Source organism: Paroedura picta, chromosome 7 (genome assembly GCF_049243985.1).
Source record: "Paroedura picta isolate Pp20150507F chromosome 7, Ppicta_v3.0, whole genome shotgun sequence".
NCBI lineage: Eukaryota > Metazoa > Chordata > Lepidosauria > Squamata > Gekkonidae > Paroedura > Paroedura picta.
The window spans coordinates 75531299-75549762 of record NC_135375.1 but is presented as its reverse complement, the minus strand read 5'-3'; the positions used below and the strand labels follow the sequence as shown (position 1 = coordinate 75549762).

The 18464-nt window shown below is 37.1% G+C and overlaps 1 protein-coding gene across 47 annotated transcripts in view; it reads left to right on the top strand.

The window, feature by feature from the left end:
* PTPRD (protein tyrosine phosphatase receptor type D) overlaps positions 1-18464 on the top strand; it is a 1533354-nt gene that overhangs the window by 1342005 nt on the left and 172885 nt on the right. For 14 of the 47 annotated variants that reach the window (XM_077344981.1, XM_077344988.1, XM_077344987.1 and 11 more), the window contains 7 exons: positions 1361-1505; positions 3192-3497; positions 4300-4493; positions 8694-8720; positions 11629-11746; positions 15010-15597; positions 15962-16062. In XM_077344981.1, coding sequence (XP_077201096.1) covers positions 1361-1505; positions 3192-3497; positions 4300-4493; positions 8694-8720; positions 11629-11746; positions 15010-15597; positions 15962-16062 — 1479 coding nt within the window. The remainder of the gene's footprint in view (positions 1-1360; positions 1506-3191; positions 3498-4299; positions 4494-8693; positions 8721-11628; positions 11747-15009; positions 15598-15961; positions 16063-18464) is intronic. The other 33 variants (XM_077344990.1, XM_077344989.1, XM_077344986.1 and 30 more) reach the window with 10 other exon arrangements.

Genomic DNA, 18464 nt, shown 5'->3' with positions numbered 1-18464 from the left:
GAATTTTGTTTAGGCTTCATGGCAATGATAACAGAGAAATAATTTTTGTGTGTGTGTATGCCAACAATATTTTTACACAGTTAACTCAGGAAATTATTCTTAGCTAAATTGTAGGTGTTCAATCAAAATATATGAGCTCTCCGTGCACACTTATACACACACAAAAATCCTTAGATGTTGTTCTTCATGTAGTACATTTGAATCCATCTGGAATTTTAAGATAAAATTTAGAAGCAACTCTAAGGGAGCTGTTGAAATTGTTTTAATATTGACATTGAGTATTGAATTCCAGAAAAAGTAGATTTCAAGACTCTGTTGGTTTGATAGAGTTTTCCATAGTTTTAATTGAAGTTATTTTAGTACGTGTGATGTTTTCTTCATTCTAAACATCATGAACTTGTTTAGACGTCATAATTTGTGCAAGGAAATCACGGTAAATGTTGTAAGTCCTCTATCAATTAAAAGTTGTAAATTTGAGTTTCAAGGAACTCAAGAGACCGAATTACTTCCAGAATTCAAGATCATTATCAATGGTCATCTTGATTTCTGTAAGCAATATATATAGATATATAGCTAAATAAGTTTGTATTCCAGTGTTGTTATATTCCTGACTAAAGTGTTGCACTGCCTCACTGCCTCTCTCCGTTGTAGTTAGTGTCTTATGTTTATTGTTTGATAATTCAGAAGCTTCTAATAATTGTATTGATAATTCAGAAGCTTCTAATAATTATTTTCATTCTTGATTTATGCAGAAAATTCTAACAAAATAACCACAGAACTCTAAACAAAGCTGCATTGTAACACATTTAGCTATGGGAATTCTATTTGATAGTTGAATCAAATATTATAACTACCATGTGGAGGCATCTGGAAATTGTTACATAAAGTAGAAGCTTCACAAAGTAGCTATAAAGTACAAAAACTCCTATTCCCAAAACCTTCTCCGTGCCAGGAATATGTATTTCTGACACAAAGGTCACCACATAATACTGGAGGGTTTGAACCAGGCTTCAGGATAGAATTTGAGTTAGGACAGGTTGCCCCCCTCTTCTTGTTCCCGCACAGGAGAGCATTTGGCCCAATGCACCTTGTCAACCTCGGATTTGGGCTCCTATATGGGAGCCAGGACAGCAAAGTTCCCAATGCGGAAACGGTCAAGAAACTTATTCATGTTGTATGTAGCTTTCCTGTAATATGAGTCGTTCACTGAGCTGCTGCCATACCATTTTCAGTGTCTCCAGTATATGGTAACTATAATGTTTGAATTATCCCCTTTTGTTTTAGACTTGTTTTTTTTTCAAGAAAACATTGCGATATCTGAATCATAATTACTTCTCCATTTTTCTTGCTTACCATTTAGCAGAGAATTTCTATTGAACCAGCAACATCTTATCATTTACAAGGCCTGAAACCAAATAGTTTGTATTACTTTCGTCTCTCTGCGCGCTCTCCGCAGGGCCTCGGTGCTTCAACTGCAGAAATTTCAGCCAGAACAATGCAGTCAAGTAGGTGTCTCTCCTTGATTACTGTATTTCTTTTCCTTATATTTGTTGACAAACAAAGCTTTCTCTTTTTTTTTACAGTTATGATCTATTGAGTATCTGATTATAATGTTTAGACAGGAGACTTAAAAGACTGCAGGCATGATATTTACATTTTATTAGAAGAGTAATATGATGCCCACTCATGAGACGAAATATTATGGGTACTCCAAGAGCAAAGGATCTCTTGTCCTTTTTTTCTGAAGTCAAAAGAAAATACATACTTTAAGGTTCCATGGAGAGGTATTACAGAACAGAAAGTAGGTTGTGGGCACACAATGGACACTGCTTAGGCACTCAGAGAAACAGATAGAAGAGGATAATATTACATTAAAATCAATGAAGCTCCATATAAATGTAGAATTACCGAATCCAGTTTCCCAAACATACAAAATATATGACTAGCTCTGACTAAGTTTGCTGAAGGCCATTTGAAGTTGCATTTTCCTGCTTTAATGTACTATAACTCCAAAGAGCCAGATGTTCTAAGATCTTACACTTATCCATTGACATACATTATAATGGGCAAGCATTTCAATTCTTTTTTCCAAGTTAAACATTAGATGTCAACGATGGATGCTTAACAGAAGTGTATTATAAAATTTAATTAAAACACCTGCTGCTGCTGCTGCTATTTTGGGGCTAAACATCCTTTTATTTTCAAATAGTTGTTTTGTGTATTATGCGGGACGGGATAGCCATTTATATGTGACATTGTGAAATCGGTGGTAGAGTTTAATTCTTTGCTAGACAAGGTTTTCCAAGAGGAGCTAAAATATAAAAGAGAGCCTGGATCAAGGGTAAGTACAAGTTACAGTCAGAAAAATCAGCCCTGTCACTTTTCCCATGGTAGGTAAATCTTTGCCTAAGAATAACATCATCTCCTTATTGAGTCTGCATGCTTTATAATGTAAAATGCTTAAATCAAATCTTTTGATTTACACCTTAATTGTATTTGGTTTAATCTGGGTACACTCCATTGTAAAATAAAAGAAAGATGAGCTGTTAAACTCTTACCAGGGAGAAGGTACCATTGACCTCAGTGGGATTTACTTCTGAGTATAGCAGCTTCAGACTGCACTGACAGACGGGTTCTGGAGAATTTATTTGGGGGGAAATGGGCTGAAATTTTAGATGTATGAATATTCAGAATAGTTGTGATGTTTTTTTCCCCCGGCAGTTTGTGCAAGGTACTATTTTCTACAATGAAAAGGTAATAGTACACACCAACTAGGGTGTCTGGTATGCTAAAATACTGGCTTGTCTTTTTTTGGGGGGGAGGATATTTAAAAGAAAAGATACCAGTGAATATTTAACATAGGATCTTAGGTGCATCACGGTATCATATTTGTGGTTTTTAGTTCAAGAAGAATTGTTAATCACAGGTAGGTAACAGAATATCGAGGCTCATTTTCATGTATTTCCCCCCACATCCCTTTTCACCTTTTAGTTAATTCATGTTCAGTTGGTTCACTTTAATAAGCCAAGGCTCATAAGATTATCTGAAGTTTTCGTTTTTGAGTTTGTGATTTTTATTTTTCCTTAAGTCGCCCTTTATTATTTATTTATTTATTTCCTTCTGTTCATTTTTTTTTCTTCAACCACTTCTGTCCTTTCACTTAAATCCTCCTTTAACCCTACTGAAATTAGAGCCATCAGCTCCTCCTCAAGACATTAGTTGCAACAGCCCCAGCTCCACTAGCATTTTGGTAAGTTGGCAGCCTCCTCCAGTGGAAAAGCAGAATGGAATTATAACTTCCTACTCCATCAAGTACACTGGAATTGATGGGGAAGATGACAAGCCCCATGACATTTTGGGAATTGCTCCGGACACTACACAGTACCTTTTGGAACAGTTGGAAAAATGGACTGAATATCGGATATCTGTGACAGCCCACACTGATGTCGGACCTGGCCCAGAGAGTGAATCTGTATTGATTCGGACAGATGAAGATGGTATGTTGCCTCCAACCCATCAGTTTGACTCTGACTCTCTCTCTCTCAGTCTGCTTTGTATGATTTAATTCCCCTTTTCCTGAAAATTTACCCCAAATTTTCTGAAATATTTTAACTCAAATGCATATTTCTGCATTTACTCGTTTCTTTTTTACCTCTGAAATCAAAATATATTTTTTTGTGTTTGATGGGAAAACACTTGAAAAGTACTTCTACTCATGTTCCTTTCCCTGTCTTAATAAAGGCAAATTTTGGAATTTTTTTTCTCTCCTTTTTTTCTTGCTTTTTAAAACTCTTCCATTTTAACTCTTTCTTCATCATTTATGTTTATCTCTTTTGGAAAACTGATGCTCCTTGGTTTTAAAAATATTTTGGATGTTGAATGTCTTTCATGCCTGAACATAGAAGATGGCAGACCAGATCCCATCATCTTTTTTTTTTCTCCCTCTTAAAAAAAACTCAGAAAACTACCAGCATTTTACAAGTCTTTTTTGGTTTTTTTTATTATTTTGATTACAAAAATACTTCTTTGTACTTTAATGCTTTGAGTCTCAAAGCATCTTCCTTGGCTTTTGTACATTTTTACATGTTTTTTCTATTTCTCTAATACTCTTTTTCTTCCATTTTTGCATCAGTCATGGTTTTTGATCTTTTCACTGAAATGTAGAGCAGATTTGTTGAGTGTTTCCATTTGTATTCTTCAAGGAAAGCTTAGTGGGTCTACCCTTTAAAGGAAAGAAAAGACTCTGGTTGGTTGGAACAAGTACCTGTAATTCTTCTTTTATCCACTGATGTGTTCCAGTTCCTAGTGGTCCTCCTCGCAAAGTCGAGGTAGAGGCTGTCAACTCTACATCTGTTAAAGTGACATGGCGTTCCCCAGTGCCCAATAAGCAGCATGGTCAAATCCGAGGATACCAAGTGCACTATGTGAAGATGGAAAATGGAGAACCTAGAGGCCAACCCATGCTGAAGGATATCATGTTGGCTGATGCACAGGTAACTATCCACATTTTCTCTATAAATAGCAAGTACAATAGATTACTGGTAGCACCTGTTTTATCTTTTAGGTTATGCAAAAAACCCACCCAGCATCATGTTCTTTATTACAATAGTTTATCACCAATATAGGGTTGTAGTTCTTCCATGAGTGGTGAGCAATCTCCTGCTCCCAGGTTCCAGACCACCTGAGGCTCTTACATCCTGCAGGAGTAAGAGGCAGGGAGCAATGTGTGATGTTGTGAAGTCATTTCCAGTTTGTACCCAGAAATGTTAAAGTGCTAAATCAATCAATCAAATTTATTTACAAACATAGACCAAAGTTAAAACATTTTAACAAAAGGTCAAAATACAAAAGAGTAACATCAATAGTTATAGATTAAATTTCAGAATGAAAGTAAAATTAATAATAGTGATATATACAAATAGAACTTTAATTTAAAAACCACACATCATTATAATTTTATATTTAGATCTTTATGAGCTATGTATACTGAAGCGCAAAACTTTGCAACACATCTCAAGACTGAACAATTTTCATTAACCAAAAGTTTTTTGAGACAAATTCTGTCTTAAAAATGGCAAAAATAGTCCTATACTGCAGTTTATTATAGAGAGGGCAATGGGGAAAAGTGCTTCCTAGGCTCAATTACATAAAGGGGGTAAGGGCAAGGGGCAAGGGCAAATTCTCCAAGAGAGTGGGATCCTATGGTATTTGCCATCCAAACGCAACCTTGCAAGATCATATCGTCTCTCGGTGTCCTCTAGCCTCTTTGACCACTTTTTTGACCTGATGCCTGTCAAGTTTCATTAGCTCCGGAGATGAAAAACCCAGCCTTGTTAAATTTGCTCCAAGTGCGAGGAACCATTTGGATTGATAAGAATCTAATCTTATCAATAAAAAGCAGCTTTAGTTATCTAATAAATAAAAGGATACACACATATTCTGGCCTCCACTCTCACCATGCCCACCCCTAGTAGAACCATAGTTTTTGAGACACAGTGTGTACTTGTAAGATAAGAACTCTGACTGGACTTTGCCTAGAAGTGTCAGACTAGAAGTTGCCCCTCCAAGTGTGTACCATATAGAAGTTGTGACAATGATTTTGCTTTATAATGCTTTAAAGCAGCAGGGTCTTAATGCTCTTCTATTGCGTGAAATTTTAAAACTCTTACCTGAGTTGAACTCTTAGCATGGTTAGCAACATAGTTGCAAGGAGTTAGATTAGATCCAGTGGCCTGTATTAACACACCCAAATATTTAAAGGTATTGACTTATTGGATGTTATTTCCATCAATCTTCCAATTTCTGGTTTGGGATTACTTTCTGAAAACCATTACTTTTGTTTTGTGGCACTTAATTTCAAGACGTTGAATTTGGCAATATTTGATAAGTCTGTTCAATGCTCTCTTGAGTTCAGTGCTATAGGAATGCACTGTATAATCTCTGCAAATTATAATAATACAATCAGAGATGACCAAATTTGTAGAGCATTAAGACATCATTTTCAGTTACATATCAAAATGTCCCCCCCACCCCCGGCTCCCACTGCTTGGCACCTTTCAGGTAACAACCATACATATAGAATGTCGAAACCCTTTTTCTATAAATCAGAAATATATGAATCAGTTGTCTGAATCTGCCTGAATTAAGCGGTGCATCAGTGGAGTGAAAAACCTGTATCAAGCATTCTAGTAACTTCCATCTGAAATAGATGCATGTAGCTGAATGGATGATTTGCATTGTCTGGTCCCATCGGCTTTTAGATGGGACTCTCTTGTTCTTCTCCATTAGGTGATAACTCAGTGTTGCAACAGACAGTGAAATCCTCAAAGGTAGCAGTACCTGTTGTGTGCAAAAGTTTCTGGATAAGAAGCTGCACCTTTTGTGTGAAAAAGAATCCATTCAAGGCCACCTCAAGCTGTATAAGATGCTACTTGGGTCACCAGGATGATGAGGACAACACTTTTGTTCTGTTGGCTGCTGGCTTTTCAGCCTTCCCGTCTGTTCCTCTTTATATTAATAGCTGGGATGGGGAGGAAGAGGAGTGACCAAGAACATCAATTGTATGCACTACACTTATGGCTATGCTGTTATTTTATTCTTGGCTTAGAAACAAAGCCTTTGTGTTTAAAAAGTTCTTCATCATTTAGCCTGGCTGCTCTCCACTTGTCCCATTCACTTCACCTCCCCAGTGGGAGGGGGGCTCTGCTATCATCAGAAAGCTGTACCTCATAATGTTTAGGAGCTAGCCTACATTTTAAAAAGATAATCTCAGTACTCCCAAATTGTGGCTGGGGAGGGAGGAATAGATGAGAAGGGCTGAAAGCATACTAGAAAGTGAAGATTTAAAAAAAAGAAAGTTAAGTGTTTGTATCTAGCCCCTCTTGGATCCAAGAGGAGGCACAACATGGATGTGGGGAGGGAACCACCTGATTTCGCTGTTGCCATTCAGGAGCAGATTTCCCCTGGAAAGACAAGAAAGACAGGGGAACCACCTCCCATCTGGGACCACTGCTTTCCCTGAAAGATCCAGGAAAGAGGTGATGGTAAGGGTGTAGAATGGTGTTCAGCTAGCCTTGGAACAGTTGTATCTTCAATACACACACTGTGTATATGCAGAACTTGTATTATATCTGTTTTCAATGGCTTGTGGAACACATTCATTAGGTTCAAGCGGAAGTAATCCACATCAGCAAATTCCCATGAAACAGTTAATTTGTACTCTATGTATTGTAACTATTTAAGAAAGAGTATTCTATTCTGTTTGAGGGAACTGTGTCACTGAGAATTTTCAGACTCCAGATCTCTTTGCATACCGTTGCACTTATTTTCCCTATCTTAGTTGAAATAAATCCATTGAAATTTGTATGTACAATTGAATCATGGCTAACATAAATAGTCAGTTTACAGCTTTATATTATGTTAAGAAATTAAGATAAATTTAAACATATGGGACCATGGTTTAATAATACTAACTAATTAAATAAATGTGATATCTGTTTTTAAAATATTACAGATGCTACTAATATAATGTGTTATGAGTGTGAAAATATTATTTTACAAGTAGTAACAGATGAAAGAGAATCTGTGTACTGGGAAAACAGAGTTCTTCACTTTAGAGAAAGGTTTGAAAAAAGGGGTTTAATTATATATCTAGGCTTTATGCATTTTGACATCTGGGTTTATTGTGCTAATATTGTGCAAAATATTCTACATTATTAGCACAGTAATCATACTAATATTATGAGAGCCGTGATGCCTACATAGGATTTCATTTAACTGATTCTATATTGAAACATAGCAGTAGACAACCATCAGATGTGTGTTCTGAATAGAAAAGTATGACCAAATTTTAAAATGTAAAGGTGTAAAAAAATAGTAACTGCTTTTTCTTTAAAAGTGTTTTATTGTTGTTGTTTGAAACTCTGTAAAATTACTACTGGACTGGCCCTTTTCCTAGTTCCTACCTATGTTCTTACCAACAAATGTACATGCAATCAGGATAAATCTGTATTGCCTGCACATAAAGGTTTTTTTGGAGGGGGGACTCTTGTTAAAATTGTGTGACTTTGCCCAATAGGGACTGTGGAATGTGGTAATTACTTCTGTGAATTTTCAAGTAAATACAGTCTGTCTGTATTAAATTAAACAGGGGCAGTGTATTAATTTCAACAAGGCAAAATAGAAATGAAAATGAACATGGTATGGCAGCATGTGATTAAACAAAATGTAGACAACAAACATTAAAGCAGTCATAAAATGTTACTTAGCAATAACAACACTCAGCGGTGGGGGGGGGTTGTATTTTCGTAGCTTTGTGCAATGTGCTACTTATGAACTACTTTTGTAACAAATATGCAATTGAAAAGTCATAATTGAGATTTAGGAACTGTTTTTCCCAAATCAAGATTGATTTTGATAACTACTTTCTACAGAGTTGAATTCTAAAGTTCCTTTTCTGCTGACAGAGGAGTCTGTGTGGAAATGACTTCCATTTGTGGAAGGGCTCCTGCCATAATCAGTGAATCCCTTTCAATGAAAGGGAAATGTTTCTTTGTATGACAAATAGGCAGCTTCAAATTCAACTTTTTTCTTTTTTTCTTTTTTAATTCTACAAAGTCTCAGCCAGGCTATAAGTATTTCCTCATTTTTTTTTATCTTTTTCCCCCTTCCCAACATTCTTTACTGTCAATCAGTGGGAATATGATGATACTACTGAACATGTGAGTAGCAGCTGACTGGCCAAACAGCAAAGTGTGGTTGTTGTTGTTGTTTTCTGCTGTAAACACCCCCTCCCCTCCATGTTTGGTTGTCTGAGCATATGCATGGATTAATACTTTATTTAATTGTATTTGGCATTTGGATTTTTCTCCCCTCTTCATTTCTTCTTCTTTTTTATTTTTTTTAAAATTTTGTATTGGCACAATGCTGATTTTTTAATATGCTATGCTATATCTGCATATTTGTTTGCTTAGTGGTTTTCACTAACTTTGTCATGCAGTGCAAACAGATGAATAGTTATTTCTTTATTTTTAAAAAAGAAGGCACAACATTTATTATACTTCATAACTAATCAGCCTTCAGGCCCCAATACTGTCATTTATTATTTGCTGAAAAGAAATCTTTTGTCATTGCTAAAATAATTTTATTTCCATTAACAAGGTACAATATTAAATGTATATTTATGAAAATATACATTTGTACTGGCCCAATGCCTATGTTGTTTAGACAGGGTTGCTATGGATAAGAATATCATCAGTTGCAATTCACCATCATTATTTAAATGTGTTATTCAATTGTGAGCTTTTAGAGGTTTTTGCATGTTTTCATGAAGCTCTACTTTCAGCCTGGTGCAAGTTATATATTTCCCAAAGCATGAGAACCCATACTGTTTAAAGGGTAGTGAAATAAAAATATGGGAGGCATGTATACTGTTACCAATCCTGCTAACAGCTGGTGAAACTGTGTTTATACAAAGCTGAGCATACATCAGAAAGGGGAAAGGGGGAATTCTCCATCTGTGGATGCTGTGCTTGAACTGTGAATAGAAAAGATACTGTAAAATGGCTGTATTAAAATATATAGATTCTTATTTTTGAATTTTTGTTTCTGTTGTAACTAGTATAGAAAGTCTTAGTTCCACAAAGGAGAACAAATCCTGCTGTAATAGCTTAATATTCAATTTTTTAAAGTAAGTTTGGATACAGTCCAACCACTAATTTCAAAGAAACACTTCAAATGCACTCCTGATTCTTCACCAGTATCATTTTGGCTGGATACTCCAATCTGTATATAATTGTTCTCTATTTTTATTAATGTTACTTTCCCATTACTCTTGTAAATGATTGTTGTTAATTAGATTGTGTTACCTAGCAGACCTAAGTCTTTTATTGACTTTTTAAGTCTCATATGGAATGATTAAAAAAAAAGAATAACAGATTGTAAAGTGACTTAAATTATTTGAATAATCAGTACTGTAATGAATGTTTATCATCTTTGTTTTTTACAATTATTAAATTTTAGAAGTTTCTTATTTCAAACGTTAAAAAATTATTAGTTTATAAGTATAGTAAGTACAAAAAGAGTAGAAGAAGAAGAGGAGTAGGTCCTTATATGCCGCTTTTCTCTACCCGAAGGAGGCTCAAAGCGGCTTACAGTCGCCTTCCCTTGCCTCTCCCCACAACAGACACCCTGTGAGGTGGGTGAGGCTGAGAGAGCTCTGATATGACTGCTCAGTCAGAACAGCTTTATCAGTGCTGTGGTGAGCCCAAGCTCACTTAGCTGGATGCATGTGAGGGAGTGCAGAATCAAACCCAGCTTACCTGATTAGAACTCTGCACTCCTAACCAGTACCCAAAACTGTCTCTGTTCATCATAGATGTTAACAATGAGTTATCATCTGCAGTTGTTCCTCTAGTCCTGTGGTCCCCAACCTTTTTATCACCATGGACCGATCAACGCCTGACAATTTTACTGAGGCCCAGGGGGTAGTCTTTTGCTGAGGGACGTCGCCATCTGAGCCCCTGCTCCACTTGCTTTCCTGCCGGTGCCCCTGATTTCCCGCCACCCACTGGGGGGTGCTGCCAGCGACCGCAAACACGCATTCACAACACCTCCCGCACAAACGTGCATGCCCAACCGGGCCGCGTATGCGTGGCATGCGCAGCTGGGTGATCGCCCTCCCCGCCGCTGCCGGTCCGCAGCCTAGAAAAGGTTGCGGACCACTGGTCTAAATAACAATGCCAGTGTCTTTGGAATTCATCTGAAGGTCTCCTGTTTACTAAGTTTGTCAGCTTGGCTATTCTGTATAGTTCTCTGAATTTATCAAGCCAAGCTGTCTGTAGGTAGTTCCTGATACTTCCATTGCTGAGCGATGACTATTCTTGCTGCCATCGTTGCATGGAGAAAAAATTCATTAGCGTTGCTAGGAAGGTTAATAGGCATGAAGCTTAACAACATAAAATCAGCATACGTAAGAAATTCAACATTTTTTTTTCACAGCATGAATTTTTATCCAAAATTATCTAGCCTTTTTACAGTTCCACCACATATGAAAAAAGAAACCCACTTTTTCCATGACATTCCAACTTATTTGGATCTTTTGAAGTACCTACTAAGTAAAATGGGTCTTACTCTTAACTAGTAAGTGTGCATAAGTTTGCAGTCTTAGTATACAGCATTAGCAGCTGGAAAGCAAAGAAAGTTCTTTACTAGTATAGATACTGATTTTGTTGCTCCATCAATAATGATCAGTTAAAACTGAGTTTCTAATTGCCTCCCGCACACACTTATGCTCCATCCACAGTAACAATAAGTCTGAAAGGAAACACATTTAGGTGACCTTTTAAAAACAGTATTAGTATACCTAACATTCTTTGTTTGATAATACTACTAGAGGCATGATTATCAGAACTGTTGCTATGCTTATTGCTTATGTAAGTGCAGTCCCATGCTTTGCAAACCCTCCCTCATAAGGCTCATCTTTGGGTATTCGCAAAAGCTTGCTATCACTGCTGGTAGCACACAAGACATTTGCACTGGATGCATCACAACTAATTCTGAATTGATTTTCTCATGGTTAAGTAGTGCCTGTATTTTAAGATATGTTTGGTTTCTATTATTTCATTTTAGGAAATGATTATTTCTGGACTGCAGCCTGAAACAACATATTCCCTTACTGTAACAGCCTATACAACTAAAGGAGATGGTGCACGCAGCAAGCCAAGACTGGTGTCTACCACTGGTGCAGGTAATATTTGGATGTTCTTTCCTTAAACCAGAGCCTCTTGTGGTGCAGAGTGGTAAGGCAGTGACATGCTATCTGAAGCTCTGACCATGAGGCTGGGAGTTCGATCCCAGCAGCTGGCTCAAGGTTGACTCAGCCTTCCATCCTTCCGAGGTCGGTAAAATGAATACCCAGCTTGCTGGGGGGTAAATGGTAATGACTGGGGAAGGCACTGGCAAACTATTGAGTCTGCCATGAAAGGGCGTTACCCCAAGGGTCAGACATGACCCGGTGCTTGCACAGGGGATACCTTTACCTTTACCTCCTTAAACCAGCTAGGTGTGATTGAATACTTGCTGAATTGCAACTTAATATTATTCTGTAGATTGCTAAAATATATCAAAGTATTGATAAATTTCAAAATGATTTCCTCAAGTACATAACAAGGTCAAGATCTACAAACCTTCATCAGGTGTACCTAATAGCGTTGACATGTCTTGTGAATGTTTTAATCTGTTACTTGAACTGCAATCCTGCCTTTTAAAATTCCAATTCAGAGCACATTTACCACATGACATGTTACATGAACATTCAAGAACATTAAGCTCCAAATTCCTCTTGCCAGTACAGAGTTTGTGACTCTCATACTAAAGATCAATCCACAATAACAGTGGAGAAAAGTGTGCCAGATTAACAGTGCAATCCAGTCTAAATCAACTGAAACAAATGGATTGAGATTGAAGTTACTCTGCATCCTTATTGTGTTATAAAATTACTTCTTAAACCAACATTGTCTAGTTACCAGTTTTGGCTTGTCTGATTAATTCAGCTCACAAGTGTCTAGCTACAGACAGGTACCCACAAAGGATTGAGAAAGTAGAACTCTGAATGAGGAGAGAAAGTATTATCTCTCTGTGGTTATAATCTTGTTTGTTTAATATATTTATTTGTTTATTTTTCACCAAAAAGCCTAAAGCAACTCAATTAACATTAATAAAAATATAATAAAAATAAACTAACTGCATTTTAAGCCAGTCAGATTTCAGTCATTAAAAGAGTGTAGTTACAATTTCCTGCAATTATTTATATTAAATTTTGCCTTTCACAATATTCTATTTCATTTTAAATTAAAACAGAAGAGCTACTCAGTGAGTTGTGAACTATAAATGGATTCCAGCCAAGATACTTGAATAGTTGTAACTCCTGACTTTAAAGTTTATGTAAGATTATTACTTCTGCCATAGGTAATACTGATAAGACTTTTAAAAACTAGCCTTAAACATATGAGTAAAAGCAATTTATGGCATAAATATTTTAGTGACAGCTTCCAGAAACATCCCTTCTAGAAATCTGAAGGAGTCATTATTCTATTTCTGTGGACTCTCCTGACTTTGTTATGCTCCATTGGTTTCAGTGATAATTAAAACACAATGAGTAATATGGCCTCAAATATATATCTGGTGCCTTTTAGAGCTCTGTAGCTGATTTTTCTTATGTACCACAGGCAGAAAACTCAGAATCAATCAATAAGATATACTTTTATATATTGAAAAGTGTGGTGGAAACTTGTAAAATACACAGGGTAGTATTTGTAAAATACACAGGATTGTATTCATACATTAGAGAGGTGCTAAAATGAGTAGTAAGTGGAAACAGCTATAGTGCACCATAATTCATGTATTTTGGTGGTATTGGCTAGGAGTCAACATTTCTCAAAATTCTCAACAAGCAGTTTTTGTTGTTTCCTATTTGATAGAATTAACGGCTGAAAGGTAAATGAAATAAAATGTATTCAGACAAGTACCTTCTTCTGGCACTAGGTTCTTATGTAAGAAGATAGCACACACTTGTGCTTTTTGTAAAGCTACTGCTGAGAATCAAGGAGACATCATGAAAAATGTGCCACATACCCATATACTTTGAAGTGTGAGAGGACAATTGGGTAAAATTCCCTCAATTAAGAGCTTTGAGGAGATAGTCTGGTCATGTTCTTCCCCCTCACTGACCCCTCTATATTGTAGGACACTTTGTTCAGGTGGGTCTCTAAGTCAAGGCAGAGGATTAACAGGGGACTGCTGATAGAAGGAAAAAACAGGAAGATCTTCTAGTGCAAGCTTCAGCTCATATATTTATAAGATAAATATATCTTATATATATATATCACCTCCAGAATAGATTTCTGTAACTCGCTCTACGCGGGCCTTCCCTTGTCCTTGATCCAGAAACTTCAGCTAGTGCAAAACGCAGCTGCTAGGGTCCTCACTGGCACACCTTGGAGGGCCCACATCCAGCCAGTGCTGAGGCAGCTGTACTGGTTGCCAATTGCTGCCCAGATCTGGTTCAAGGTTCTGGTTTTAACCTTCAAGGTTTTATGCGAGTTGGGACCCACATACCTGAGGAACCGCCTATCACCCTATGCCCCTCGCAGGTCTTTGCGCTCTGCGGGTGAAAATCTGCTGGTCGTTCCCAGCCCTAGGGAAGCACGCCTGGCCTCGACCAGGGCCAGGGCCTTTTCGGTCCTGGCCCCGACCTGCTGGAATGAGCTCCCGGGAGAGCTGCGGGCCCTGCGGGATGTTTCAATGTTCCGCAGGGCCTGCAAAACGGAGCTCTTCCGCCAGGTTTATGGTTGAGGCCGGGGCCGATAATATAGATCTATGCCCCCCCGGGGACTCTGGATTCGGACCCGAAGTAAACATCATCAGGACCTCCTCTCCACCCGCTAGTAGTGGGAGGGGGGGAAGTTGAGTTGTTGTTCTTTGCCATGCCGGTAATATTGGTAATGCTATTATTGTTTTAATGGGGTTTTAATGGGGATTCTGGGACGCTGTGACCCACCACGAGCTGCAAGGGAGTGGCGGGAAATAAATCTAATAATAATAATAATAAGATTCAACCCATCGTTGATTTCATATTCATATTATTTTTTTTAAGTAAAACTTTAGGTAAAGGTAAAGGTATCCCCTGTGCAAGCACCGAGTCATGTCTGACCCTTGGGGTGATGCCCTCCAGCGTTTTCATGGCAGACTCAATAGGGGGTGGTTTGCCAGTGCTTTCCCCAGTCGTTACCATTTACCCCCCAGCAAGCTGGGTACTCATTTTACCGACCTCAGAAGGATGGAAGGCTGAGTCAACCTTGAGCCAGCTGCTGGGATTGAAGTCCCAGCCTCATGGGCAGAGCTTTCAGACTGCATGTCTGCTGCCTTACCACTCTGCGCCACAAGAGGCTCTTATAGTAAAACTTTAGAAAAGGTTAATAAATTCAGTGCTAAAATAACATTATTTTGTAGTTCCAGGAAAACCTCGCCTTGTGATTAGCCATACACAAATGAGTACGGCTCTCATTCAGTGGCATCCCCCTCCTGACACATATGGCCCTCTGCAGGGATACCGCCTAAGGTTTGGCCGAAAAGACATGGATACAGTTAAAATGCAGGAATTTACTGAGAAGGATGACCACTACACAGCCACAGATATCCACAAAGGAACTTCCTATGTCTTCCGACTTGCCGCTAAAAATAAAGTGGGCTTTGGGGAAGAAGTGGTCAAAGAAATTTCAATTCCAGAAGATCTACCAAGTGGATTCCCTCAGAACCTACATGCGGAAAGTGCCACATCATCATCAGTCTTGTTAACTTGGCAGCCACCCATTTTATCAGAGAGAAATGGAAATATCACTAAATATACCCTGCTGTACAGAGACATCAATGTGGCACACCACCCAACAGAGGTCCCTATTGTTCCTGCTGATACTATTATGACACTTTCAAGCTTAAAACCAGACACCACATATGATGTAAAAATTCGTGCATACACAAGCAAAGGGCCTGGTCCATATAGTCCAAGTGTTCAGTTCAGGACACTACCTGTGGATCAAGGTAGGGTTTGTCTGCCTTGTTTTTAAAAGGAATTTCGGTCTTTGGATATCGATTTTTTGAAGCTGTAATTAAAACTCACCAAACCATCATAAAACATAGTTTCAACTAACACCAGAGGTAAAGTATGTAAATCTTCATGTGTTTTGGATACATTAGAAGTCAGTTATCCTATATCAGGCAAGTCTGGCTGACGTCTGCACACTAATGGCAGGTAAGAAAAATATAACATTCTGTGTTGTCATTTGCAAGAATAGGATGTGGTTTTTAAAAGCAGGTAGGAAAATTGTTGAATGTGTTGATAGTGGAATGGGAAGGGAAACAAAGATCAAGATGTACTTTAAATACATTGCTTTTCATTTTCCAGCAGTGTTTGCAAAAAATTTTCATGTCAAAGCTGTAATGAAGACATCAGTATTGCTCTCTTGGGAGATACCAGAGAATTATAACTCTGCCATGCCTTTCAAAGTAAGTTGTTTGTAATTCATGAGACATAAGTAAAAATAGTAATAGTTTACTAAAACTGAGGTTTTGTTTGTTTTTTTTAATTCAACTGTACTTTTAAAAACTTGTTAAAATGTCACTCACTGTTAAGATCTTCCCCCTTTTTCAGGGGAGGGGAATAAAAATAACTTTGGGAGAAACTGAAAAATATGCATTACTTAGTTTGCTATCAAACCAAACTTATTTCAATGATTGAACAGCATAGTTGGTAATCATTTAATATTGTATTATTCAGCATATTGATGTAATTAAAAAGTATTAGCACCATTTTGTATAAGAAAAATTGCAAATGAACCCAATATTTGAAGTAAAAGTTGCAAACTGCTGCACCCTCTGCTGTCATAACACATGCATATTTAATATTGTAATAAACATAATTAAGTATATTTGTGCAGAAAGTTTCTCATAAAGTCACAATAGGTAAGACCCCTCATGTCTGGATATTGTCAGAATGTATTGTCATTTAATATATTATAGCTTATGAATTGTTGCCAGAATTATTTACATTTCATTATTTACATTGCATTCAATCTTGAAAAAAATTGTTCCCCAAAATGTCCCACTTTTTTCATTGAAAAACTGAGAAAATCCTCAGACTTTTTCATGCATTCATTTTGAGTATGAGTACTCTTGGTTTGTACATTTTACTTGGTCTAAAAAGAAAATAATGTGAGTTTTATTTTCAATGTTCCCCACAATTTTCCAGCTTTTCCAGTTGAGGAAACATTTCCCCCCATTTTTTTCTGGTTTCCCGCTCCCTCCCCAGTCCTCAAAAATCTGGTGTCCTTGTGTAGGCTAAACACAATGGAGAAAATCTTTGGTTTTGCTCTTTACATTATTGTAAATAATTGAGTCTGGTTTTCTAAAGTTTAGAATAATATTACATTTTAAATCAATTTAATATTCTGTACTCCTAGATTAGTATAAAATATAAGGAGTGACATATCAGGTTGAAAATGACTCTACAATGTTTTTTTCCCTTAACATTATCTGCTGGTGAAGCTTTCTTGTGAATTTACTCCATGTGATCCAAGTTATATTTCAGGAACAGCAAGAAACAATTCAAAACCAACCCTTTTATTTTATTTTAAAGAATATTATTAAAAAATCCATTCTCATATTACCAAAACTAGAACTAATATTTCTTAACTCATATTCTCATTCAGTTTAGTTTTGTTCAGCTAAGTAATAAAAGAAAGCCATTGTTCAGTTAAATCTGTTTTTGTATATATGCTTTCCCTTGGTTCTTTACAACATGTAAGTTTATTCTTTATCATTGTATCCCAGAGAATCATTATTCTACTATTCCTTTGTGTGAAGTAACTAAAATGCAGTGACTAATCCTTGAGAAATTTCTCATGAATTTCTTCTTCAAATTTTATTTATTTTCATTAATTTATTTGAATTTTTAAACCAATGTCTCCACTGGAGTAGATTATTCTTGAATCATCTTAAAAATTACTGTTGGATCAAATGCAAATTCATATCTATTAATATTTTTACTCCCAGAAAGTATCAACATGTGTTTCAAGATCTACTTAAAACCAATCTCCGAATGTATCTAGAGAGAGTTCTCTTGCACATAAAAAGAACAAACAAGCTAGAGTGCAGTACGGCAAATAGTTCATTAAAAATAATCTGAAGAATAAATGGACCCACATGGCATATATAGATATGATTCATTTAAAATATAGAAGATCAAATCTCAGTTTCTGGTGATGCAGTTGCATTCAAACCTGGGACCCAAGTTACTAGAGATGCCTATTTATGATGATAAACTGGATATATATGATGATAAACTGGATATAAATTGGATATATTCTCAAAACAGACTGTGTGTTATGGAAAAACTAGATAATATTCAAAAAGTACAAATGTGTTGCTGGTCAACCCTGTGTCATTTAATCAGTACACAGTTGCCATTGGCAACAGAAATGCTTGGCCTGGCAAGTAGTGTCTGGCAGCAGAAGGGCTGCAGCTGCTGTTCTTTCTGGCTGCTTGCAGCTTCTTTTTTTGCTAAAGGAATGTGCAAACTGAAAAGTTGAGTTGAATCGCTGAATCACATGAAGGAAATGAGGCAGTGCGCTTTCTTTACACAGTTTCTTAGGAGGAAAAAGAAAGATGTGCAGCTTCTTCCTTTCTCGGCTGCTTTGTATAAAAAGACTGAAATTCAGTTTCCCCATAATTCCTGTTTAGTGATATACACTCCTTCTTGTGAACCTTTCCACTAACAGTCCTCTTCCAAATCCAGTGAGAGCCCAGCTCATCTAGACCAGTTTTTTCTCTTTTTGCTCTCTCCTATACAGTAGTTCAGGATGTTTAATATAGCAGTGAACTGTGCAGGACAGTAGCAACTCTTATGATGT